This window comes from Oncorhynchus keta, unplaced genomic scaffold, assembly GCF_023373465.1.
Source record: "Oncorhynchus keta strain PuntledgeMale-10-30-2019 unplaced genomic scaffold, Oket_V2 Un_scaffold_10655_pilon_pilon, whole genome shotgun sequence".
In the NCBI taxonomy this organism is placed as follows: Eukaryota; Metazoa; Chordata; class Actinopteri; order Salmoniformes; family Salmonidae; genus Oncorhynchus; species Oncorhynchus keta.
The window spans coordinates 206,149-219,447 of record NW_026290756.1 but is presented as its reverse complement, the minus strand read 5'-3'; the positions used below and the strand labels follow the sequence as shown (position 1 = coordinate 219,447).

At 42.3% G+C, this 13,299-nt stretch overlaps 1 protein-coding gene across 1 annotated transcript; it reads left to right on the top strand.

Annotated features, from left to right (window-relative positions):
* Positions 1-1,069: 1,069 nt before the first annotated feature.
* Positions 1,070-12,777, top strand: LOC118376847 (inward rectifier potassium channel 16-like). Its single transcript, XM_052513412.1, has 2 exons — positions 1,070-1,221; positions 11,254-12,777. Exon 2 carries the CDS (start codon positions 11,398-11,400, stop codon positions 12,445-12,447), a length of 1,050 nt encoding a protein of 349 aa, XP_052369372.1. The 5' UTR covers positions 1,070-1,221; positions 11,254-11,397; the 3' UTR covers positions 12,448-12,777.
* Positions 12,778-13,299: the final 522 nt, after the last annotated feature.

Genomic DNA, 13,299 nt, shown 5'->3' with positions numbered 1-13,299 from the left:
GGGGTCCTATCTACATGGTCTGTAACCTGACTCATTATGTCTAGGGTTCTTAGGCCCAGCTACATGGTCTATAACATGATTGGATGTTTGCGTAAATGTGAGAAGTAAACATGTGTGTCACACCCTGATGTGTTGTTTCACCTGTCTGTGTGCTTGTCTCCACCCCCCTCCAGGTGTCACCCATCTTCCCCATTATTCCCTATCCCTGTGTATTTATACCTGCGTTCTCTGTTTGTTTGTTGCCAGTTCGTTTTGTTTCGTGAAACCTACCTGCGTTTGTTCCCCTGCTTCTGTCTATTCTTGCTCCTGTTTTCTAGTCCTTCCCGGTTTTCACTGTTCTGCCCTGACCCTGACCCTGACCCTGACCCTGAGCCTGCCTGCCTGCCTGCCGTTCTATAACTTGCCTCACCTCTGTGTGACCTCTGTGTGACCCCTGCTTGCCCCTACCCTGAGACTGCCTGCCGTTCTATAACTTGCCACACCTCTGTGTGACCCCTGCTTGCCTCTACCCTGAGACTGCCTGCCGTTCTGGACCTTTGCACGAGAGACATCTGTTCACATATTGCCAAGCAATCCTGATCGCTACCACCTGTTGTGCTTATCAAGGCTTCCTGGCAGAGCCTTTGACCAGGTTGGCGCTGCCATGGTGATGGGGTGTAGAAGTGTATCCTGGTAGTGTGTTGCCTAACGGTGTGCTAACACTAAACTAACCCCCACATCATAACAGGATAAATGATCTAAAACATCCCAAGAAGTAAAAACAGGAGCATGGGATGTCCCCACGCAGGAGTTTTCATTCACCAAATGACCTTTTCCTGCTCAGGTCACCTATGGTGAGGAAAACCTCCTGGCCCTATGCCAACTGCAATAAAACGTGTTTCAACAAAGCCTTCTTCCATATTGAAAATCGAAATAGCATTGACATCTAGCAAGTAATCTTTAATTTGCCTGTAAATATATTACACCGGTCATAAAATCTTATGGATCGACACAATAGGGTTTTTCTCAGGGGTGGTGTGATTGGCCCCATATCATCAGACTCAATGACATGGGACTTTGCCTCTGGGCCAGTCCTGCCCTCAGAGGGTCACACTCACCTGTAAATAGGTTATAAGTGAGAGACTGACCGTAACAACTCTTAGCAGCCCGGATTTACCTGTTTGTCTGCGTTGTGTTTCAGTGACAACAACCTCACGTCTCAAACACACACCTACAACTGAAGTAAGTGTCTTATCATTAAGTAACAGAAATTAGATACGGTTTGACTTTTTTATATAGGCAGTGTTGTATCCAAGTGATTTTTGGTTTCTTTCTGGGCTTATTGTGGAGAGCTTTTATGTGGACACATTTTGCAATGCTGTGTGTGTGGCAGGCACAGCTGTGTGTGTGGCAGCTGTGTGGCAGGCACAGCTGTGTGTGTGGCAGCTGTGTGGCAGGCACAGCTGTGTGTGTGGCAGGCACAGCTGTGTGTGTGGCAGGCACAGCTGTGTGTGTGGCAGGCACAGCTGCGTGTGTGGCAGGCACAGCTGTGTGTGTGGCAGGCACAGCTGTGTGTGTGGCAGGCACAGCTGTGTTTGTATAAACAGGATATCTTCTTGTCTTTCACCCACACATCCAACGTGTGTAAAAATGTGTCAGTGGAGCGTTTGTTACAGGTTAATCTAAACACACCAGAAACATTATTCATACACTAGTAAACATTCATATTGTCTTTATACTCAGCTTATTATACAACAAAAGTCTAATGTTTCAATTTAAGTAAACATTTCTGAATCAGTACTTTTGATAGTGGGACCCAAACTGAGCAAATAAATGTGGTTCCACTTTATTTGGATCCTCCATCTGTAGATGCTCTGTAGACTATCAGTAATATTTCATCTATCTACAACCATAACCCTAGCTCTAACCCTTACCTTAACCCTTATCCTAACCCTAAACTTAACCCTTATCCTAACCCTTACCTTAACCCTAGCTCTAACCCTTACCATAACCCTTATCCTAACCCTTACCTTAACCCTAGCTCTAACCCTTACCTTAACCCTTATCCTAACCCTTACCTTAACCCTAGCTCTAACCCTTACCTTAACCCTTATCCTAGCCCTTACCTTAACCCTTATCCTAACCCTAAACTTAACCCTTACCATAACCCTAGCTCTAACCCTTACCTTAACCCTAGCTCTAACCCTTACCTTAACCCTAGCTCTAACCCTTACCTTAACCCTAGCTCTAACCCTTACCTTAACCCTTATCCTAACCCTAAACTTAACCCTAGCTCTAACCCTTACCTTAACCCTTATCCTAACCCTTACCTTAACCCTAGCTCTAACCCTTACCTTAACCCTAGCTCTAACCCTTACCTTAACCCTTATCCTAACCCTAAACTTAACCCTTATCCTAACCCTAAACTTAGCCCTTATCCCAACCCTAAACTTAACCCTTATCCTAACCCTAAACTTAGCCCTTATCCTAACCCTAAACTTAACCCTTATCCTAACCCTAAACTTAACCCTTATCCTAACCCTAAACTTAGCCCTTATCCTAACCCTAAACTTAACCCTTATCCTAACCCTAAACTTAACCCTTATCCTAACCCTTACCTTAACCCTTATCCTAACCCTAAACTTAACCCTTATCCTAACCCTAAACTTAACCCTTATCCTAACCCTAAACGTAACCCTTATCCTAACCCTAAACTTAGCCCTTATCCTAACCCTAAACTTAACCCTTATCCTAACCCTAAACTTAACCCTTATCCTAACCCTTACCTGAACCCTTATCCTAACCCTAAACTTAACCCTTATCCTAACCCTAAACTTAACCCTTATCCTAACCCTAAACTTAACCCTTATCCTAACCCTAAACTTAGCCCTTATCCTAACCCTAAACTTAACCCTTATCCTAACCCTAAACTTAACCCTTATCCTAACCCTAAACTTAACCCTTATCCTAACCCTAAACTTAACCCTTATCCTAACCCTAAACGTAACCCTTATCCTAACCCTAAACTTAACCCTTATCCTAACCCTTACCTGAACCCTTATCCTAACCCTAAACTTAACCCTTATCCTAACCCTAAACTTAACCCTTATCCTAACCCTAAACTTAACCCTTATCCTAACCCTAAACTTAACCCTTATCCTAACCCTAAACTTAATTCTTACCCTAACGCTTCTTGTAACCGTAATCTTAGCAAGCAATTGATAATCAACAGAGTTTGTTAATAGTATGACCTTCTGTCGAGCATCTACAGATGGAAAATCTGGACTTTCCAAATGAAGTGGGACAGTAAGTTTTGTTTGGAAATTCAGTCGTGGCCAAAAGTTTTGAGAATGACACAAATATTAATTTTCACAAAGTTTGCTGCTTCAGTGTCTTTAGATATTTTTGTCAGATGTTACTATGGAATACTGAAGTAGAATTACAAGCATTTTCAAAGGCTTTTATTGACAATTACATGAAGTTGATGCAAAAAGTCAATATTTGCAGTGTTGACCCTTCTTTTTCAAGACCTCTGCAATCCTCCCTGGCATGCTGTCAATTAACTTCTGGGCCACATCCTGACTGAAGATAGCCCATTCTTGCATAATCAATGCTTGGAGTTTGTCAGAATTTGTGGGGTTTTATTTGTCCACCCACCTCTTGAGGATTGACCACAAGTTTTCAATGGGATTAAGGTCTGGGGAGTTTCCTGGCCATGGACCAAAACATTGATGTTTTGTTCCCCAAGTCACCTAATTATACTTTTGCCTTATGGCAAGGTGCTCCATCATGCTGGAAAAGGCATTGTTCGTCACCAACCTGTTCCTGGATGGTTGGGAGAAGTTGCTCTCGGAGGATGTGTTGGTACCATTCTTTATTCATGGCTGTGTTCTTAGGCAAAATTGTGAGTGAGTCCACTCCCTTGGCTGAGAAGCAACCCCACACATGAATGGTCTCAGGATGCTTTACTGTTGGCATAACACAAGACTGATGGTAGCTCTCACCTTGTCTGCTACGGACAAGCTTTTTTCCGGATGCCCCAAACAATCAGAAAGGGGATTCATCAGAGAAAATGACATTACCCCAGTCCTCAGCAATCCAATCCCTGTACCTTTTGCAGAATATCAGTCTGTCCCTGATGTTTTTCCTGGAGAGAAGTGGCTTCTTTGCCTCCCTTCTTGACACCAGGCCATCCTCCAAAGGTCTTCGCCTCACTGTGCATGCAGATGCACTCACACCTGCCTGCTGCCATTCCTGAGCAAGCTCTGTACTGGTGGTGCCCCGATCCCGCAGCTAAATCAACTTTAGGAGACGGTCCTGACGCTTGCTGGACTTTCTTGGGCGCCCTCAAGCCTTCTTCACAACAATTGAACCGCTCTCCTTGATGATCCGATAAATGGTTAATTTAGGTGCAATCTTACTGGCAGAAATATCCTTGCCTGTGAAGCCCTTTGTGTGCAAAGCAATGATGACGGCACGTGTTTCCTTGCAGGTAACCACGGCTGACAGAGGAAGAACAATGATTCCAAGCACCACCCTCCTTTTGAAGCTTCCTGTCTGTTATTCAAACTCAATCAGGATGACTGAGTGATCTTGTCCTCGTCAACACTCATTTAACGTAAGTCGCTCTGGATAAGAGAGTCTGCTAAATGACTTAAATGTAAATGTAGAATCACATTACATTTACATTACATTTAAGTCATTTAGCAGACGCTCTTATCCAGAGCGACTTACAAATTGGTGCATTCACCTTATGACATCCAGATCTGACATGATGTCAGCTGGTCCTTTTGTGACAGGGCTGAAATGCAGTGGAAATGTTTTTTGAAGATTCAGTATATTTGCATGGCAAAGAGTGACTTTGCAATTAATTGCAATTCATCTGATTACTCTTCATTATATTCTGGAGTATATGCAAATTGCCATCATACAAACTGAGGCAGCAGACTTTGTGAAAATTAATTTTTGTGTCATTCTCAAAACGTTTGGCCACGACTGTAGGCTATTGGAACCTGAAGATCTTTCCAAATGTGATATTTATTGGAAATTAACACACAGTTGCAAAACAGGAGCTGTAAAATAGTTGTTTTGTGATGCCATTAATCAGTGGTGGAAAAGTATCCCATTGACACACTTGAGTAAAAGGAAAGATACCTTAATAGAAAAGGACTCATGTAAAAGTGAGAGTCACCCAGTAAAATATTACTTGAGTAAAAGTATTTGGTTTGAAATATATTTAAGTATCAAAAGTAAATGTATAATGCATCATGTGATGTGAAATGCATCATACGGGATGATTTCTGTATTTTGAAAGATACATATCTTGAAAACTTTACTGCTGACAGGCAAAGCATTTTGAAATACCAAAACATTGTTTTTGGGTGGAGTTTTCCTTTAAGCAAACTAGACGGCACCGTTTGTATTTATTTGTATTTATGGAGAGCCAGGGGCACACTCCAACACTCAGACATCATTTACAAATGAAGCATGTGTATTTAGTGAGTCCACCAGATCAGAGGCAGTAGGGATGACCGGGGATGTTCTTTTGCGTGAATTGGACCATTTTCATGACCTGCTAAGCATTCAAATGTAACTTTTGGGTGTCAGGGAAAATGTATGGAGTAAAAAATTCATTTTTTAGGAATGTAAAGACGTCAAATTAAAAGTTGTCAAAAATACAAGTAGTAAAGTACAGAGTAGTACCTTAAACTATTTTTACTTACAGTGCATTCGGAAAGTACTCAGACCCCTTGACTTTTTCCACATTTTGTTACGTTACAGCCTTATTCTAAAATGTATTAAATAGTTTTTTCTCATCAATCTACACACAATACCCCATAATAACAAAGCAAAAACAAGTTTTTAGAAATAAAAATAAAAAACAGAAAAACCTTATTTACATACAGTAAGTATTCAGACCCTTTGGTATGAGACTCGAAATTGAGCTCAGATGCATCCTGTTTCCATTGATCATCCTTGAGATGTTTCTACAACTTGATTGGAGTCCACCTGTAGTAAATTCAACTGACTGGACATGATTTGGAAAGGCACACACCGGTCTATATAAGGTCCCACAGTTGACAGTGCATGTCATAGCAAAAACCAAGACATGAGGTTGAAGGAATTGTTCGTAGAGCTCTGAAACAGGATTGTGTCGAGGCACAGATATGGGGAAGGGTACCCAAGAACACAGTGGCCTCCATCATTCTTCAATGGAAGAAGTTTGGAACCACCAAGACTCTTCCTAGAGCTGGACACCTGGCTAAACTGAGCAATAGGGGGAGAAGGGCCTTGATCAGGGAGGTGACCAAGATCCTGATGGTCACTGACAGAGCTCCAGAGTTCCTCTGTGGAGACGGGAGAACCTTCCAGAATGACAACCATCTCTGCAGCACTCCACCAATCAGGCTTTTATGGTAGAGTGGCCAGACAGAAGCCACTCCTCAGTAAAAGGCACATGATAGGCCACTTGGAGTTTGCCAAAAGGAACGTAAAGGACTCTCAGACCATGAGAAACAACATTCTCTGGTCTGATGAAACCAAGATTGACCTCTTCGACCTAAATGCCAAGCGTCACGTCTGGAGGAAACCTGGCACCATCCCTACAGTGAAGCATGGTGGTGGCAGCATCATGCTGTGGGGATGTTTTTCAGCACCAGGGACTGGGAGACTATTCAGGATCGACGGAAAGATGAACGGAGCAAAGTAGAGAGAGATCCTTGATGAAATCCTGCTCCAGAGCGCTCAGGACCTCAGACTGGGGCGAAGGTTCACCTTCCAACAGGACAATGACCCTAAGCACACAGCCAAGACATTGCAGGAGTGGCGTCGGGACAAGTCTCTGAATGTCCTTTAGTGACCCAGCCAGAGCCCTGACTTGAACCCGATCTAACATCTCCGTAGAGACCTGAAAATAGCTGTGCAGCGACACTCCCCATCCAACCTGACAGAGGTTGAGAGAATCTGCAGAGAAGAATGGTAGAAACTCCCCAAATTGAGAAGACTCAAGGCTGTATTTGCTGCCAAAGGTGCTTCAGAAAGTACTGAGTAAAGGTTCTGAATACTTATGTAAATGTGATATTTCTCGTTTTTTATTTGTAAAAAATGTGCACAAAAAAAATCTAAAAACCTGTTTTTGCTTTGTCATTATGGGGTGTTTATGTGTGTAGATGAGGGGGAACAATTTTATGTAAAGTGACAAAATGTGGAAAAATTCAAGAGGTCTGAATAATTTCCAAAGGCACTGTAAGTACTTTACATCACTGCCATTAATGATTATAAACCAGAGATAAGCATAAGTGTTCAGACTCAGTAAAGTCATAAATCCACTAGATGAAACACTTTTTAAAATATATTTTATTACATATGTTTAAAGGTAGACTTTGCTCTCACACAGTCAAACACAGTATCAGTATGTGCAGTATGTGCAGGGGTTCTCTTCATGCTGTTCACTGGGTGGTAGCCACGGGACCAAAACAGCAGAGAAGTTGAGCCTCATGCGTCACCCTGTTAGTTGTTGTGGTAATGTACCCAATAAATAGTTTCCTTTCTGCATCACCATCATATCGATGAGTCTACCTATAAAGGACAGCATTGTAACTATAATGCAATTAAAGGACATGGAAGCATGGTCATACATCTACAATTAGAATATCAACAATTATCTTAAATATTTAGAAGTCATAATTTTGAGTGCTGTACATATGCAATAATCAGAACTAAATGTCTTATCTCTGCTCACTGGTCACCATAGCAGCACCCACCCGTAGCAAGCGCTCCAGCAGGTATATTTCACTGGTCGCCCCCAAAGCCAATTCCTCCTTTGGCCGCCTTTCCTTCCATTTCTCTGCTGCTAATGACTGTAACGAATTGCAAAAATCACTGAAGCTGGAGACCCATATCTCCCTCACTAGCTTTAAGCTGTCAGAGCAGCTCACAGATCACTGCACCTGTACATAGCCCATCTGTAAATAGCCCATCCAACTACCTCATCCCCATACTGTTATTTATTTTTTAGCTCCTTTGCACCTCAGTATCTCTACTTGCACATCTATCACTCCAGTGTTTAATTGCTAAATTGTAATTATTTCGCCACTATGGCCTATTTATTGCCTTACCTCCCTCATCTAACCTCATTTGCACATGCTGTATATAGACTTTTTTTCTCTATTGTGTTATTGACTGTATGTTTGTTTATTGCATGTGTAACTCTGTGTTGTTGTTTGTGTCGCACTGCTTTGCTTTATCTTGGACAGGTCGCAGTTGTAAATGAGAACTTGTTCTCAACTGGCCTACCTGGTTAAATAAAGGTGTTCTCAACTGGCCTACCTGGTTAAATAAAGGTGTTCTCAACTGTCCTACCTGGTTAAATAAAGGTGAAATAAAAAAATAAACAATTAAAAAGAGAGAGTTCAGCCAAATTTTAAAAAATACCCTGTAAACCAGGGGTGTCAAACTCATTCCATGGAGGGCCTAGTGTCTGCTAGTTTTTGTTTTTTCCTTTCAATTAAGACCTAGCCAACCAGGTGAGGGGAGTTCCATACTCATCCGTGACCTTAATTCATCAATCAAGTACAAGGGAAAACCCACAGACAATCGTGGATTGAGCTTGACACTTGCTGTAAACAGTCTATGGACAAAGTGACAGCAATCAATGCGTTGCTTTTGTTTACCTGACCACTATTTACAAATGCTAACTTCTTAGCTTTTGTGGCACAAATCCAATGCAAGTCAATTGTCTTGATATTAGCATTTTTTACTGGGTAAGGATACCAGTATGTAATTTAGGTAAATATCCCTTTTAACATGTCATTGTATGCATTAGTGGGAGTTTGTTTGGTGAGATTGTTTGTGCAGTCAAGAAAAACAAAAATGCTGCAATAAAAGGGTATACTGTTATTGGAGAACGTAAGGCCTTCGAGTAAGCTGCATTTCTACGTACCCAGTGTCAGGTGAACTGGTGGGTACCATTTTTATGTCTGTGCGTGCAGTATTAAGAAAGTTCGAGGTAGTTTGGCGAGCAAATGCTAGCTAGTGTTAGCGCAATGACTAGAAGTCTGCAGGTATGGTAGCGTACGCTAGCGCTAGACGTCATAGTGCACGCAGAGACATTAATATGGTATCCACGAGTTCATCTGACCCTGGGTACGTAGAAAAACAACCTACTTGCCAGAATCTAGTTGTATCCCTGTAAAGATGGACTTTTATGGAAACATTTAGAGGAGAATGCTATTCGTGGTAAATGCAGGATAATCATTTATCCTCAAAGTCAAAAGAGCTTAATAACAACACAGAGCTCAGGGTTACAGTTAATGACCCAATACAATTATTCTCAATGCAGGGAAAGAGAAGTTGGAACGGACTCTAGACTGACAGTGTTTAAATATTCAGTTGCTTTATGAATTGGCACCTTGATTGCGATATAATGGCACCGGTTAGCTGACTAATCATTAATATCGTCACCAGGTTAGCTCAATCATTTAAAGTATGATGAAAACACTGTAGGTGTGAAGAAAGAAATAAGTGCTGAGTATTTAACGAAAGGCATAGTTAGCTGTTTTGAAGTTGTAACTTGTAAGTAAAAAAAAATGTAGTAGGTAAAAACAAAACAAAATCTACAAAGGAAATATTATAATGTTGCTTGACACAGAAACACAGGTTTTAGTGAAATTCTCAGTTCAGTGTGTCATCCACCTTAAGTAATCTTAAATTGTAGCAGTGTTTTAAATAGACATGCACATTGTCCTCTGTTTTCCATTGTTCTGGGACAGAGCAGGGTAAAATATTTTAATCAGACAGGCCAAGTCTGTCTGATTAAAATGAGGTACTTTCCTGTAAGAAAAAATTATGATCTCTTTCCCCACCCAGCCTAAATCCTAGTTGAATCTTTATAGATATGTTCTGATAAGGCCCAGATATAGAACAAAGACCCCACCCAGCCTAAATCCTAGTTGAATCTTTATAGATGTGTTCTGATAAGGCCCAGATATAGAACAAAGGTCCCACCCAGCCTAAATCCTAGTTGAATCTTTATAGATATGTGTTCTGATAAGGCCCAGATATAGATCAAAGGTCCCACCCAGCCTAAATCCTAGTTGAATCTTTATAGATGTGTTCTGATAAGGCCCAGATATAGATCAAAGGTCCCACCCAGCCTAAATCCTAGTTGAATCTTTATAGATGTGTTCTGATAAGGCCCAGATATAGATCAAAGGTCCCACCCAGCCTAAATCCTAGTTGAATCTTTATAGATATGTTCTGATAAGGCCCAGATATAGATCAAAGGGTGAAAGGATCAATACTTGGACTAGGTGAGGGATTTAAGGTCTATTTCCTTGGTTACTGTTGATCTGTGAGGTATAACAGAATCCGTACGAGGTCAGTAAGATGGTGAAACTAAACAAGGAAAGGTTGTATAAGGCTTGTTTGTTTTACCAGAAAACTCTTTCAATGTTTACATTGAGAGTCACTAGATGAAGTTTGAGGGCACAATGAAGAAGGCTCCAGTTTTTCAAAGTAGGCCGTCTAGAGAAACCTGCAATGAAGGAAAGTACAACTTTGACGTTAAACTTTTGTTGCCAATGGGAATAGACAATGTATGTGTTATGGTTGTATAGCATGTTAGGACAAATGAATGGAACTTTCTGGACGACTAGTGAAGCAAACACAAAGGACGGGGAAACCCAGAAGTCTCTCTCCTTTTGGCTGTCTTGGTTACAGCAATCATATTGCACATGGAGTTTCACAAAGGCATGTTCATTTGACATCTGATTTTGCCTTTCATTTTGACTCATCCTGTCTTCATTTCTGTAAAATTATGGAAAATATTTATTGAAATGAATGAATGTGGCTATAATTTGGACTATCATTAAATGTAATCGCACAGCTTTTTACTGTGTTCCACCTAGCAAATCACAGTTCTCGTAAATAATCAGCCAACAAGATAATGTGTTTTCACAGCATGGGCATGACATTGTCACGGTCATTCAGGTGCTGATAGCCTCAGGCAAGGTGTGACCTAGCCTGTTTCTTCAAACATGGAGGGTTCCCTTCAACAAACACAGAGGAACCTGATGACATAAAGCTGGCTTGTAATGGAATGGTCTCTCACCAATAACATCCTTTCCTCACCTAAACCCTTGTAAAAAGAGACTAAACTAGACCTAATAAAAACACTTTACTTTACGTGTACTTCTACCTATAGGACTGTGTACAGTATATATTATTTTTTGTTTTACTAATCACACTAACCTCACAAATATATATATTTTTCAGGGGGAGGCACAGCACAAGAGCCCTTGTTAAAATGAGTCCAGGCATGGACCAGCAGCAGTGTATCATTGATACCCAACACATCACGACACACACCATGGGCAGAGGAGATCTTGGCCGGGGGAAGGGGAGAAGAAGCTGCGCTACATGCTGAAGGACGGTAGCTGCCCCGTGGTGTTCCACCAGTCCCCGGGCCAGTGGAGCTTCTTCCTGGCCGACATCTTCACCACACTGGTGGAGCTCCGCTGGAGGGTCATGCTCCTCATCTTCTGCCTCTCCTACATCCTCTCCTGGCTCTTCTTCAGCGTCCTCTACTTCCTGATCGCCTACGTCCACAAAGACCTGGAGGACCATGACACGGCTCCGTGTGTGGCGAACGTCCGCAGTTTCACTTCCGCCTTCCTGTACTCCATGTCGACCCAGGCGACTATCGGCTACGGCTTCCGGGTGATGACGGAGAACTGCATGGTGGCCATCGTGGTGGTGACTATCCAGGCCCTGATGAGTTGCTTCATCGACACAGTCGTCATTGGCATCACTGTGGCCAAAATGGCGTGCGCGAGGAAGAGAGCGCAGACAGTGGGCTTCAGCAGCTCCGCCGTGGTCAACGCGCGCAACGGCGCCCTGTGCCTTGTGTGGCGTATCGCCGACTTCCGCAGGAACCACATCCTGGAAGGCACCGCCCGGGCGCAGCTGGTCCGCACCATGAAGCACCCCTCTGGGATGATCTCCATGACCTACCAGGACCTAGACATCCAGAGTAGACACCTCATCCTGGCCACCCCGGCCAGCATCGTTCACAAGCTGGAGCCTGGGAGCCCCCTCTACAGCCTGGGACCGGACAGCCTGGCGGAGGAGGACTTTGACCTGGTAGTGTCCTTCACCTACACCGGTGACTCCACAGGCATCCTGCACCAGACACGCACGTCTTACAGCCCGGCAGACATCCGCTGGGGCCAGCGCTTCCAGGACATGGTGCAGGTGGGGAGGAGGCACTACAAGGTAGACTATGCCCTGTTTCATCAGACCACCTGGGTGCAGACACCCATGGTCAGCGCCCAGGAGAGTGACAGGGGGAGACCGCCGACCATGGAGTCTATCGTCCAATCGCAGCAGCCGTTTGTGAGATCGAGCAGGAAATTCCGGAGGTCCTTGGCTGATGTCAGTGAGGAGGTGGTTCAGGAGGCGTGGCTCTGATGACGCTGTGATAATCCCAAAACAGCAGAGACAGATAACTACATTGTTACATTATTGTTATATAGTACATTATCACACAGGACTTCAGGAAAGGACTTGAGTAAGTGTAATAGGGTAGTTTCGTTGTAAATAACTATTTTATATCATATTTTATACTCCTTTGTTATATCCTTTATGAATGTAATAATTGAACTAAATGTTATTAAATAAATAAACAAAGCGTATGTTGTAGAAGTCACATCTGACGTCCAAAAGGTCTGGCCTCATTTCAACGTCTTTGTTGTGATGGACAGACTGCACCAAATTTAAAATAAATATACTTTTTTCTGATGTGATGGTTGTAAAGTTTTATTCAAATACAAAAATACCTCCCATGTTTCTTTAGTGAAAAGTCAAAAAGATGAAGATTGATTATTGTACATTGTAGTGAAGTCATATGCAATATATTTACAGTTCCATTCTAAACCATGTGTTTAATTCAACCTGCATCACATTCTACACTGGGGTTAAATCACAGAGCTGTTCCTTATCACTGACGACTGCGGCCAGTACCTCTATATCACCACCTTGTGTTCAGTGTGTGTTCAGTGTGTGTTCAGTGTGTGTGTGTGTGTGTGCGTGCTGTACTGTAGACAACTATACTCAAACAAGTATATGAGATGACCTAATAAACGGATTACTTAGTGTAAGGTTGATTCAAATAAAGTATATATTTTTTTATATTATTATAACAAAATTGTAGTATTATTTTTAATAGCCCTTTTATCAGTCTATTATTATTATTATCGTGTGCGCGCATGGGCTTTGAACATGATGAATGAACTATTTGATGCCGGAGTCCAAACAAGCGCT